This window comes from Gopherus flavomarginatus, chromosome 10 (genome assembly GCF_025201925.1).
Source record: "Gopherus flavomarginatus isolate rGopFla2 chromosome 10, rGopFla2.mat.asm, whole genome shotgun sequence".
Lineage (NCBI taxonomy): Eukaryota > Metazoa > Chordata > Testudines > Testudinidae > Gopherus > Gopherus flavomarginatus.
In genome coordinates, this window is record NC_066626.1 from 48,589,225 (window position 1) to 48,602,031 (window position 12,807).

The 12,807-nt window shown below is 42.1% G+C and overlaps 1 protein-coding gene across 1 annotated transcript in view; it reads left to right on the plus strand.

Annotated features, from left to right (window-relative positions):
- Nucleotides 1-1,633: 1,633 nt before the first annotated feature.
- Nucleotides 1,634-12,807, plus strand: part of DPP4 (dipeptidyl peptidase 4) — a 72,513-nt gene continuing 61,339 nt past the window's right edge. The window contains exons 1-2 of the mRNA XM_050969237.1: nt 1,634-1,771; nt 2,257-2,341. Coding sequence (XP_050825194.1) covers nt 1,766-1,771; nt 2,257-2,341 — 91 coding nt within the window. The 5' untranslated portion in view covers nt 1,634-1,765. The remainder of the gene's footprint in view (nt 1,772-2,256; nt 2,342-12,807) is intronic.

Consider the following 12,807-nt stretch of genomic DNA (forward strand, 5'->3'; position numbering starts at 1 on the left):
TTTAAAGTTCTGTCTAGTGTTTTGAGAACAGGACTAAATATCAGGAACTCTTGCTCTCTCCCAAGGCTCTGGCAATGACTCCTCCATTACTTTAGCAAGTAATATACTTTCTTTGTTCCTATCTGTATCATAGGGATACAAAGGTTTGCCTCCATCCCTGGGATGCTGTGATGATTCATAGTATTTATTAAGTGTTTTGAGCAAAGAAAACTAAGCAGAGATGGGCCTAAATAGAAATAGAAATTCACACCTTCTAATTTGGTGGCGATTTGGATCAAACTTTATGGCTAGAATCTACCTCTAATATAAAGCACTGTTATGAAAAACCCTAGATTTCTAACAAGTTGCTGGTACTTATCTTTTAGACCACATGATACTATACTTAATTTTGATTTACAGGTTATTCATTTTATATTTCATTAATCCCTGGGATATTAATTTTATCAGTCACTGGTAGCAAGGAATGTTTTTCTTCAAGTTTATCTACATGAGAAATTGAGCCAAATTTTAAATAAAGGTGTGAATTTAAAGTGTCTTAATTAAAGTGCATTGAAGCCTTATATAAATGCTCTTTGAGAAGCAGAGTGCAGTGGAAAGTAGTTCAATTTAGCTTCCTGGCAGTTTTGCCAAAAACTTTAATGGGAACAGCAAGTCACCCCTGTTTGGTTGTAACATGCAGTCTACAGCATCTGGAAAAATAACATATTTATTTAAATATATATATATGTCTCACTAGTCTACATTTTGGACTTGACTCAGACAAAATCTGATTTGCTTTCCCTGGAAATCCAGTTACCTAATGAGGACTAAAGAAGCGGTTCTCAAACTGTGGGTTGGGCGCCCAAAGTAGGTTACAACACTGTTTTAATGGGGTTGCCAGAGTTGGCACTAGATTTGCTGGGGATGAAGCAGAAGTTTTAGCCCCACCACCCAGGGCCAAAGCTTGAGCCGGAGGGTTTCTGCCCTGGGTGATGGGGCTCAGGCTACAGGCCCCACACCTGGGGCTGAAGCCCTTGGGCTTTGGTTCCCCTTCCTGGGGCCATGTATTATTTTTTCATGTCAGAAGGGGATCGTGATGAAATGAAGTTTGAGAATCCCTGGACTAAAGAAAACCCTTGATCCTGCTGAAAGGACACCCTAGCAGAGTCCGTCTGGCCAGCAGCAGCAGCACCTGCCGGTCCCCCATGCAGATGGTAAGGGGGCCTGGACTCCGCTCTAGAAAGTTGCTGCCATTGCGTCTCTTCCCCAGTGCCTGGTTAGCGACGGCTCCGCACAAGTGAAATAAGCTTTAGCAGCCTACATGCCATCCCCGCCCCCTTTGGTCCCCACGGGAGAAATCGCAACCCCGCCTCTTCCAGCCACCCAGCCCGCCCACTGGGCACCAGCCTCCCGCGTCTCCAGCCCCGCTGGGAACCTCCCCGGGTTGTCCCTGCGCTCCAGTGCCCCCCACCGCTTCACCCCGCGTCCCAGCCCGAGACAGCTCCTCAGCTTCTCCCCGCCACACCCAGCCCTGCCCGCCAGGCCACGCCCACCCCGCGGCGCCCCGTTCGCTGCCCAAGCAGCTAGCTAGAGGTCCCGTCCCGTCCCGTCCCGTCCCGCGCGGGGCGGCCCCGGGACTGAGCCGCCCCCGCCCTCGCGCCGCTCTAATGTTTAACTAGGCGCTGGGGGGCCGGGAGTTCGCCGCGTGTGCCAGAGAGGAAGACGCTTCACTCCTTCTGTCGCTCGCAGGCGCACGGGGAGGATCCGTTTCCCGCAGCTCCCAGTCATGAAGGTCAGTAAGTAATTGTGTCGCTGCACGCGGGCGGCTGCTTCACCCCCCAGCTAGAGCCAGAGGCAACTGGAAAGGCCCTTGCCTGAGGCCCGGGGCAGGAGGGTAGTTCCAGCCTGGACTATGCAGCGCTTAATGGGAGTGCAGCATTCTTTGCATGTGAGCAAATTCTCCCGGGACTTGGGCTGTGCGTTTCTGTTCCAGACACGGGAGATGCGAAGGCGTATTTGCTATGCTAGGAAGAGCTTGTGGCTCTCAACCACAAAGATAGAGCAGTACTCTCCCCACACACAGCACACACCGGCACGGGAACACACGCCCAATTCTCACTGTGCAATAAACTGCCCTGGAGCCAGTCGAAGTGCACAACCATACACGCTGGTGTGCACACCGCCCCAGCCCTGAAACAGTCACTTGGCTTTTACACGCTGGCACATTAACGCACATCGTGCACGTCTAACTTTGTATTTTCTTTTCGTGTTTTCCAGACACTAGTGAAGTATCTGTTGGGATTGCTTGCACTTGCAGTGATTGTTATTGCCATAGCTGTTCCTGTAGCTTTACTGACAAAAAGTAAGTTTAAAATAGTCATCTTTGAAGAGACCATATGATAATGTGTGTGAGAAAACTAGGCTGATCTCTGAAGAAAACTCAAGGATTCCGATGAGTTATTTGTCCAGAGCTGCTAGACTTTATTTTCTGCAGGTTGTCATGAATCCACAGCTAGAAAGTAGACTGTAATATTACCTACTGAGTTCTGGAACGTGTTCCCAGCAAAGGTTTTGCTGAATTGTTAAGCTGGAGATAGTGAGACTAATGTGCATTCAGGCAGGAACTGGAGGTTAGCTCATTTTTGAAGTTGTCTCTGGATTCCAGGAGTGAGAAGCCCCTCTGAAAATTAAAATAATCAACCATCTCAATTCCCAAGTAAACACCAAAAAGCATAATCAAAATGTGCCACTTCGCAACATCTTGTTTTCCTGTCATTAGAGAGTGAAAATTGTAGCCCTAACAGTAAAATTCAAGTCTGTTGATCTCGTGTGGCAGGTTGAAGGAGATAAAAGAGTGTTATCGAAACCAAACCAACTTTATATAAATGTATGATATGATATATAGCACTGTCACAGAGATCAAGGAACAGAGAGGCATATCAAAGACAGACTCTTGGACTCTGGTCAATTTGTGTTTTCTAGTGTGACGCTAGTCCTGGGTGTTAATCTAAAACAGGGGTTGGCAACCTCTGGCATGCGGCCCAGCAGGGTAAGCACCCTGGCAGGCTGGGCCAATTTGCTTACCTGCTGTGTCCGCAGGTTCGGCCGATCGTGGCTCCCACTGCCTGTGAGTCGCAGTTCCAGGCCAATGGGGGCTGCAGGAAGCGATGTGCTGGCTACAGCTTCCCGCAGCCCCCATTGGCCTGGAGCAGCAAACCGCAGCCAGTGGGAGCCACGATCGGCCGAATCTGTGGATGCTGCAGGTAAACAAACTGGCCCGGGGTGCTTACCTTGGCGAACTGTGTGCCAGAGGTTGCCGACCCCTGATCTAAAACAATGTTAAATCAATGTTTATTCAGTGAAGACCTGCCAGTTGATAGGATGCAATTATACATCAAATTTTTTTTTAATTTCTCATGACTACTAGTTATAACAGTATAGAATTCAACATTACAGACTTGTAACAAACCAGAGAGAAATAGAATGTTCCCACTTTAAAGCAGACATTGTGCAAATCTCTTTTGTAATGTAAATATCAAGAAAGGGTTACATATATACTGGCTTGACAGAAAATAACTGCAGTGTATTCTTAAAGTAACTAGCCTGTCCAGTACTTAGATATACTAAGAAGGTTTGGGTTTTCCACAGTTTAAACTAAAGATACAGTAGTGAATTGGAGCAAAAATTGAGATTAATATAGTGTAATTTATATATAGTGTTACAATTTATATCAATCATTCTTAAAGTAATACTAGATATGAATAGAAATCGGGGTCTTGTTGCACAACTCTTGAAGGTATTCTGTTGCTAGGATTTTCTCCAATAGGAGGCTTGTTTTTTGTTGGTGGTTGGTTATCTGTTTTTTTCCTGCCTGATTGTCTATCCAAAATAAGCAGATTTTCAAAGTGAAAATTGGGACAACTGTATCAGGCAGTTATAGGGGGAGGGGAAAGCAGCACAGGAAGTGATTTTGTGGGTTGGCAGGAAAGTGTACATGGGAAGATTTTGGTAGATGAGTGGATGTGGTACTTGTGTTTAGGTAAGCAGTCAGAAGCATTGTGGGGAGCTGGAAGCGAAGATGACAATATGTGACAAACCTGGTTTGGGATTGTCCCTGAGGTGCATGTGCATTTTGCCAGCATGTTGTCAGAGTACCTGGGACAACTTGCCAGCAGTTCCTTCAGGGGTCTAATATTTGCAGAGGCTAGTAAAAAAATGGGATAAAGTATTTTCTTTTTCAGACTGACAGGGATGCTGGAATGTTGTCAATGAGAACTGGGAATTAATCAATAATAACAACTTTCTATCACAGGCAGTTCTTTTCATTGGTTCAAAAATGGTGTCAAGAATGTACATTAAAATAAGGCAGTAAAATAAAATATTTAGGCTTCACTTATTTAAATTGTAATCAGATGTGTACAAATGTTTATATGCACTCAAATCCAATTTTTAATTGAAAACACCGTTGACTTCAGTGAATGTCTGTAAAATAGCTTGTGTGTGTAATCCTTCCTATTTAGACAGTGTAGATTTTTTTCCATTTTAGGTAAGGAGTGAAATCTATTGTCCTGGCCACATACCAATTGTCTAATTCAATTTTATGTACCTAAAATTTCTCTGTAAATTCAACAAGATACAGTATTCTCCTATTTCAAATCTAAATTGTTGTGTAGAGTTGCTATGTGGTGTTAAACTGCTGCCACTTTTTAACTGAGAAGTGGCTATGGTTTAGTAGTGTGTGAAATAATCCTTATCTGCAGAACTTAATTTGTGTCAGGGCTTGCCATGCCTGAGCCCTAACACGTCTAAGCTTGGCAGTTCAAAATAAGTAAGCAAGTTCAAAGCTCCAACCCCTCTGGGCTTGCCATGTCAGTTATGAAAGTAAAAAAATTGCTTGAGCCCTGGCACCTCTTTCATTACAAATTAAGCACTGCCTATTTGCAATAATAATATGGCTGTATCATGACTTTTAAAGGCCAGAACCATGTTACAGTAGATGCAGAGAATACTATCAGCTTTGGCTAGAGCCATTTTACCTGTGGAGGAAAAATAGGGGAGTGTAGCATTCCCTTCACCACTGGCTCAAAATCAATGTCTAGTGTGGGAAAGGACAATGCCTCAGCCAATTTGGGGGCCTCAGGAGTGCCAGAACCTGTGTAGAAGGGAGGATGGCCACCAGTGCTGGAACTGTGGCCTACTGCTCCTCCTCTTTCCCCTGGAGCCTCATGCTGTACTCTTCCTCTTCTGCGTAAGGCCTCCCTGCTCCTCTTCTTTATGAGGCAGGGGCTGATGTATGTGAGGTTGTCCCCACTCCTCCTGCCTCAGGATTGGTTGGTTCCAGCTGCTGTCTGAATTTAGACAGTATGCCAACAGACTCACTCTCCCCCAACATACGCGCTCCCCCGACACACACTCTGTCTCTCCCTCCCCCACACTCCCTGTTGCACACTTTCTGCCCTCTTACACCTCAGTTGAAAAGCATCTGGTAATCTAGTGAATGACGGGATTGAGAAAACCGCATCATGTGCCGTTGTACCTGCCCCATGAGGCGTTGCCGACCCTTCCCAAAGCATCCTGTGGCCAGTTGCACAGTAGGATAGCTACCTACAGTGCACTTCACTGCTCTTTGTGTCAATGCAAGAGCTGCTAGTTTGGATGAACTCTGCTGACCCAAGGAGCATAGTGTGTACATGCAGTGGCGGTTTAATTAAAGCAGTTGCTTTATGTTGGCACAATTTTTGTTGACAAAACTCTGTAGTGTAGACAAGGCCTTAGATCATGTGTAACTAGCACTTATGTCAGCAAAACTGTTGTCATTCAGGGGTGTGAAAAAATAGCCCCCTGAGTGACATATGTTTTGCCTGCCTAAGCGCTCATGTGCACAGTGCTATGTCGGGAAGAGATGCTCTCCCACCGACATAGCTACTGCCACTCATTGAGCTGTTTTTATTATGTCGATGGGCGAGATCTCTCCTATCAGCATAACATGGCTACATGCGATACAGCTGTATCGGTACAGCTGTGCCACTGTAAGTTTGTAAGTGTAGACATAGCCTTAGACAAGCTGGATGACTAGAATTGGCAGGATCTGATAAAATGACATCCTGGAATAGTTAAGGAACTGGCTGAAGAGATCTCTGAGCCATTAGTGATTATCTGTGAGACCTTGTAGAGAACAGGAGAGATCACAGAAGACTGGAAAAGGGGACTATATTTGCCCATCTATGAAAGGGGGAATAAGGACAACCCAGGGAATTGTAGACCAGTCAGCTTAACTCTAGTACCTGGAAAGACAACAGACCTAATAATCAATACGTAAGTAACAGTCAATGTGGATTTGTCAAGAACAAATCACGTCAAACCGAGCTAATACCCTTCTTTGACAGGGCAACAAGTCTTGGGGATGGGGGAAGCAGTAGCTGTGATATAACTCAACTTTAATAAGACTTTTGATACTATCTCGTATGTCCTTCTATAAGCAAACCAGGGAAATATAGCCTAGATCAGGGGTTCTCATAACAATTTTTTTTGGTGGCCGCTCTGACAGTTTTTCCTAAAATACTTAATTAACTTTAGGAAAAACAAATAAATATGCACATATACATGCCCACATTATTGTAATTTATTTATTTAGAGGGTTTTTAATTTATTTATTTAGAGGGTTTTTTGCAGACTCAATAATAATGTACAGTTGGGTTTGTTTAGTCTGGAGGAGAAAATACTGAGGACATAAGTCTTCAAATAAGTAAAGAGGTTGTTATAAAGAAGAGTGATAATTTGTTCTCCTTATCCACTGAAAACAGGCCAAGAAATAACTAGATAATACTTAGTGCAGAGGAGTGGACTAGATGACCTATCGCCATCCCTTCCATCCTACATTGCTATAATTCTGTGCCTGTAGTTTGAATTGTAAGTAAGTTTTCAACATCTGTACAGTGCTTTGGGATCTTTGAAAGCGAAGCATCATGTCAGCGTTGTCAATATTTAATTGAGAACATACCAAGTGGTATGGATGTCACTGAACAACTGTTAGGATGAGAAACTTAATTACTGAGGGTTTGATTTTGCCACGTTTGCTCAAGTGTGGTGTTATAAACAGATGGTTAAGGGTTAATGTCTCTTTTACCTGTAAAGGGTTAAGAAGCTCAGTAAACCTGGCTGACACCTGACCAGAGGACCAATAGGGGGACAAGATAGTTTCAAATCTTGGTGGAGGGAAGTCTTTGTTTGTGCTTTTTGTGTTGTTCATTGTTCAATGTTGAGGCTAAGAGGGACCAGACGTAACCCAGGTTTTCCCGATCTGTCTGAAACCGTCTTTCAGGTTTCAAAATTGTAAGTAATAGCCAGGCAAGGCGGATTAGTCTTATGTTTGTTTTCTTAACTTGTAAATGTGTCTTTTTTCTGGAAGGATTTTTACCTCTGTTTGCTGTAACTTTGAATCTAAGGCTAGAGGGAGAGTCCCTCTAGTCTATATGAATCTGAGTACCCTGTAAAGCATTTTCCATCCTGATTTTACAGAGATAACTTTTACTTTTTTTTCTTTCTTTAATTAAAAGCTTTCTTTTTAAGAACCTGATTGATTTTTCCTTGTTTTAAAATCCAGGGGATTGAGTCTGAACTCACCAGGGATTGATGGGGGGGAAGGAGGGGGGATGGTTAATTCCTCCTTGTTTTAAGATCCAAGGAGTTTGGATCGGTGTGAAGCCTCCCAAGGCAACCCAGGGAGGGGAAAGTCTGGGGTGGAAAAGGAGGGGGATGGTTAATTTCTCCTTGTTTTAGATCCAAGGGGTTTTGGATCTGTGTTCCCCAGGGAAGGTTTTGGGGGAACAGAAAGTGTGCCAGATACTAAATTCTGGCTGGTGGCAGTGTACCAGATTTTTAAGCTAGAAGTGTTCATGCAGGTCCCCACTTTTTGTACCCTAAAGTTCAAAGTGGGGGAAAAACCTTGACATGTAGTATGACTGAGTTCAGGGGGCATACTACAGAATTGAATAAGGGTGGCAGAATTGGGCCCTGAGAGAAAACTGGAAAAAAAATATTGTTCTCATGACGATGACCTAACTGAACTAAAGTCCATTCTGATAAACGCTTTTTTGAAGATACAATTATCTTAACCTTTAGTCAAAATGGTTAGATCAGTGTTCAAGGGCTGAAAAGGCAAACAAGAAAACGTTGAGAATTATTTCAGAATTACATGTGGGACATCAGAAATGTGAACCTAGATACTAGAGGTTAATGGATAAATTTGTCAATATTAATGTGTGGAATATTTAGTTTGTGGTATGCTTTACACTTGTTTGTGAGAGAACTCATACAAGCTTCCTCTTTTCTTCACTTTTCACCCCCTCCACAGACTCTCTGTTTTCTGTTGGGAGAAGGTGACATGTATTGAAAATATAAACTAGTTATCAGCATCATGTGAAGACTGTTTACACAAAGCTTTAAGAACGTTCACTCCCAGAAGAGTTGTCTGAATTAAGGATTGGTGTCATAAAAGAGGCTGGTTTTATGATACTGTAAATATCTCTGGAATGAGGATGACAAAGGGAAGAAAATATATGAGCTGCATTTAGGGAGGGATGGGGTGGAAGTGAACTAGCATTCATCTAGAATTTAGAGGAAGACAATTGCCCATTTCTGGATTAATCTAGGGAGAAAAGGAGACCAAAAATCTGAGTTTCTATATTTTTTAAATTTAAAGATGAATTGACTGTGGCCATGTTTGCTCCATTTTTGCATTCACTTACCAGAAGCATTTTAGTGAAATAGAAATTTGTGAAAGGAGGCTTTTAAGTGTGCTCGCTTGACTATTCATATATGGAAAATATGCCAGGTTTTGAAGGTAGAGCTGTAATGGTATTAATGTTAAGACTTCCCTCTTATGACTGTCTAGCACCTAAATTTATTTGACACAGATTATTCCATTTTTTGCTGGTATGTAAATTAAAGATCAGTAAAGACAGTATGTTTTTCATGGGACACTATTAGACAGAGAAGGGAGACCGTTTTCTAAAACCACTTGCCTGAAGCTTAGAACAGAAGGAGTCAAATGAGCTAGAAAAAGAGCTCACACTTGACAGCTTGGAGTGCACTTGCAGTTACTATGTTAAATGGGTAGAGCGAAAACTTAAATATAAATTTTCTGTCTAACCAACAAATCTTTAAGTAAGCCATTGTTGTTTTTATTGTTTTTAGCAATAATGCCTCAGCCAAGACCTGTGTTATAGAAAGGAAAATGTAACATTTTTGAAAAATCTTTCAACCTGATTATCTGTCCTTAAATTGCTTCCCCTTTCCAAGAGAATTTAAACTAGTTGCTACATAAAGCCTCACTGCTTTTAAGAATTATGCTTCTGAAGTCAGGGGAGGAAAAGAATAACGTGACCATTTACAAGTAACCAATAGCGCTTGGCTATCACATCCAGATAGCTGTTCATAACCAATCTGTAAAGTAAAATATTTTTCAAAGATTTTATTCTGTTAATTAGGGATCATTTAATGTGCGGAAATCATGATCTACTTACAGACTGTCCATAAGCAAAGAAAGAGACTAGGACTGGGATTTTTCCAAAGAACTGAACTTCAGTGGGAGTTCAACACTTAATTCATAAATTCTAAGGGCAAAGGGACTGTTGTGATCATTAGTCTTCCCTCGGTTCTCTTTGGTGTCATTGAAAATCCCAGTCTAAATTCATTGAGTAAATTATTTGTTGCAATCTATTCATTTGGCTTTGCTTATAATAATGCATATGCTTATTGTTTGAAGTACACCTCCCCCAATATAACGCTGTCCTCAGGAGCCAAAAAATCTTACCATGTTATAGGTGAAACTGCGTTATATTGAACTTGCTTTGATCTGCCGGAGTGCACAGCCCCCTGCCCCCCCTTCCCCCCTCCCAAGCACTGCTTTACCACATTATATCTGAATTTGTGTTATATCAGGTTGCGTTATATTGGGGTAGAGATGTAGATTAAATTTGAAATGATTACAGAATCATTAAATCTCTTACATCCATCTTCCATATTCCACCTCCACGCATGTATTAAACATGACCTACATAGTTTTTTTATTAAAAGGGCTTGTGCTCTTTTTTTGCTGCCTTATTTTGTACAAAAAAGGGCCAAAGAGGTTCTTGTTCCCTGAAAAATAATCTGAAATGGCAAATCTAGCCTTCTCTGCCTTTGCTGGAGGAGGAGGAGGTCTCAGAGTTAATGTTGAGGGTATTTTTAGCCCTTAGTTAAAAGGGTTTTGAGTCTTTTTTCAAAGACTTTCTCCCGTGTGTTTTCAGGTTTTTGATTTAAACCGATATTGACAGCAAGTTTTAAACAATTAGAATGAAAAATTCACTTCTTTCTCAGTTACGAGGTTTCAGCCCTTCTAGGTCTCTAGTCATCCATTGAGGCTTTCAGGAAAAACAGGAGAGAGAGACCTGCCTTCCAAAGTTTTAGCCATCCTTTATAAAGCACGAAGAAGCAAGAAAAGGCATAAACCCATTACTGTTTTGGCCTGCTAAACCCAGGGTTCTGAGTTCAATCCTTGAGGGGGCCACTTAGGGATCTGGGGAAAAAATCAGTACTTGGACGTGCTAGTGAAGGCAGGGGGCTGGACTCAATGACTTTTCAGGGTCCCTTCCAGTTCTATGAGATAGGTATATCTCCATATATTTCCTTTGTAAGTCCCCTTTAAGAGTTAGCAAAAATTAGTTAATAGTTGGTGCTGTGAAACCTACAGAAAATACTGGTTTTGAAAGAAAGGTACTTTACACAGAGGGTGAAATACTTGTGCAACTGAAGTCAATGACAAACTTGCTGTTTTCTAAGAATTTACTTTGCTGTTCAGTTTTAATATTGCAGCCTATTTCTGCAATGATTGCAACTCTTAGGGCACTTGGATACTGTGGGGTGAGCAGTGAATAAGCTATGTAAATGTAGCTTTTATTGAAGAAGATAAATATTAATCAGATTTTCCATTATATTTATAAGTTATATAATTATATTATATTTCTATTATAATTATATATTATAATCAGTAAGAGTTTTATGACTTAATTACTATTTTCAAAAGTAGAAATTCTGCACTGGATGTTTTATTGCTCCTATGTGTTTCATTTGAGCCATTTATGAGAGTTGGGTTTGTTAACCGTTTAACAGAAAGTAAATGATACACTCTACAAGGATATGTGAACTTTAATAACATTTGCTATTATAATGTGCAGTTTCATATTGAATACAGAAACAACTTTACATTACAGTGATTTTCCAGGTCGGACAACTCTGCATCCAGTCATGAAGGCTAAGTGGTGAGGTGGTTGTCTAGATCTCATGATCCTAGTCCCTCTAGGGGCTAGTAATGGAAAAACTCCCATTTACTTCATTGGTGAATGATTAGCCCCTAGAGGGAGACCAGAGCAGAGTGGTTGGGTCTTAAATCATTAACTTTATCTGTTGTGATATATACTGTATTTCAAATGCTAAGCTATACAGGAGCTCAAGTACCTCTGGGACCAGCTCAGTGACTCTGAGCCAGAGTTGTTCACTACTAAGCAAAGGGACTGGGTTTGAATTCCAAACTCAGGGCTTGTCTACACAGCCCCCCCACCCCCCGCCTTTGGACTATGGGGGCGTGAATGCAGTGTGCACTAGCGTGCTGCGCTGTAACTCCCCTGTGTGGACTCTGCAGGTGTGAATTAAAAGTTACCTTGTTCATGTTAATGTTTTAATTCATGCTTGCAGCATCCACACAGGGAAGTTACAATGCAGTATGCTAGTGTGTGCTACAGTTCACACCTACATAGTCTGAGCTGCATGGCCACGTAGACATAACCTCAGTTCTTCCTGAGGCAGTGGGGACAGGAAGTGCTGTAAGCACTAGGGATGAATGAAAAGGTTGACATTCAGATTCAGTGTTCTATTGTTCATATCATATTTGGGAATATTTTGACTTGGAAAAATGCATAGGCTGGGAAATCCTTGCATGATATGAAGTAGGAAACACAAGGTGAGTGGATGCTGCACAAAGATACAAATAAGGTTAAGCACTAGTTGTAGTCCTCTGCACTGACAGTATGTCTACACTGGTGCTGGAGGTATAATTTCATCCAGCTAGCATGCTAAAAATAGTGGTGTGAGAAGTGGGAGGGTCTAACATCTCCAAACATGATCCTATCTGAAACCCTAGGTATGTACTTGGTATGTATATCCTATCACTTGCCGACCGCTGTGGCTACACTTCTATTTTTCATGTGTTAGCTCTGTCAAAGCTACCGTGGGTATGTCTGTCTGAGCCAGAAGTTATACCCCTAGCTCCAGTGTAGACATACCCTAAATGGTAACAGGCCTCAAGCCTTGTGTGTCTGCTCCCTTACCCTCAAGGATACAGGGAATAAAAATAGAGGGCTGAGTGTGGGTGTATCTCAAGAGACAGGGGTTTAAGTGTGATCCTCAGCATACAAATTGAATGCTGAGTTGTGCTACTGTTTTGGTCCTTACTCTTTCTACTCAGCAGGAATACAAACCACACTCATATTGATGCAGAATCCCATTAATCTTGCTTCCTGATCAGCCCATCACTTTTTGCCTTGTGCTTGTGCCTCTGTGCTGTGCAGGATCAAACCCATAATAGGTGTCTAAAGCAAACAGGTAATGGTCAAGGTAAAGAAGACAGCAGTGAATCCCAAGAGTACTCACAGAGGGGAGGAAAACTAAGGTTGGCTCTTTCTCTTTTTAATAAGTATCTTCACCTTTTATAAGAGCCTTAATTTCTCTGCCCTTCTCTGCCGCAGAGGTGAGTGCTTTTACAGGGAGATAACTATTGCACATTGTTAACTC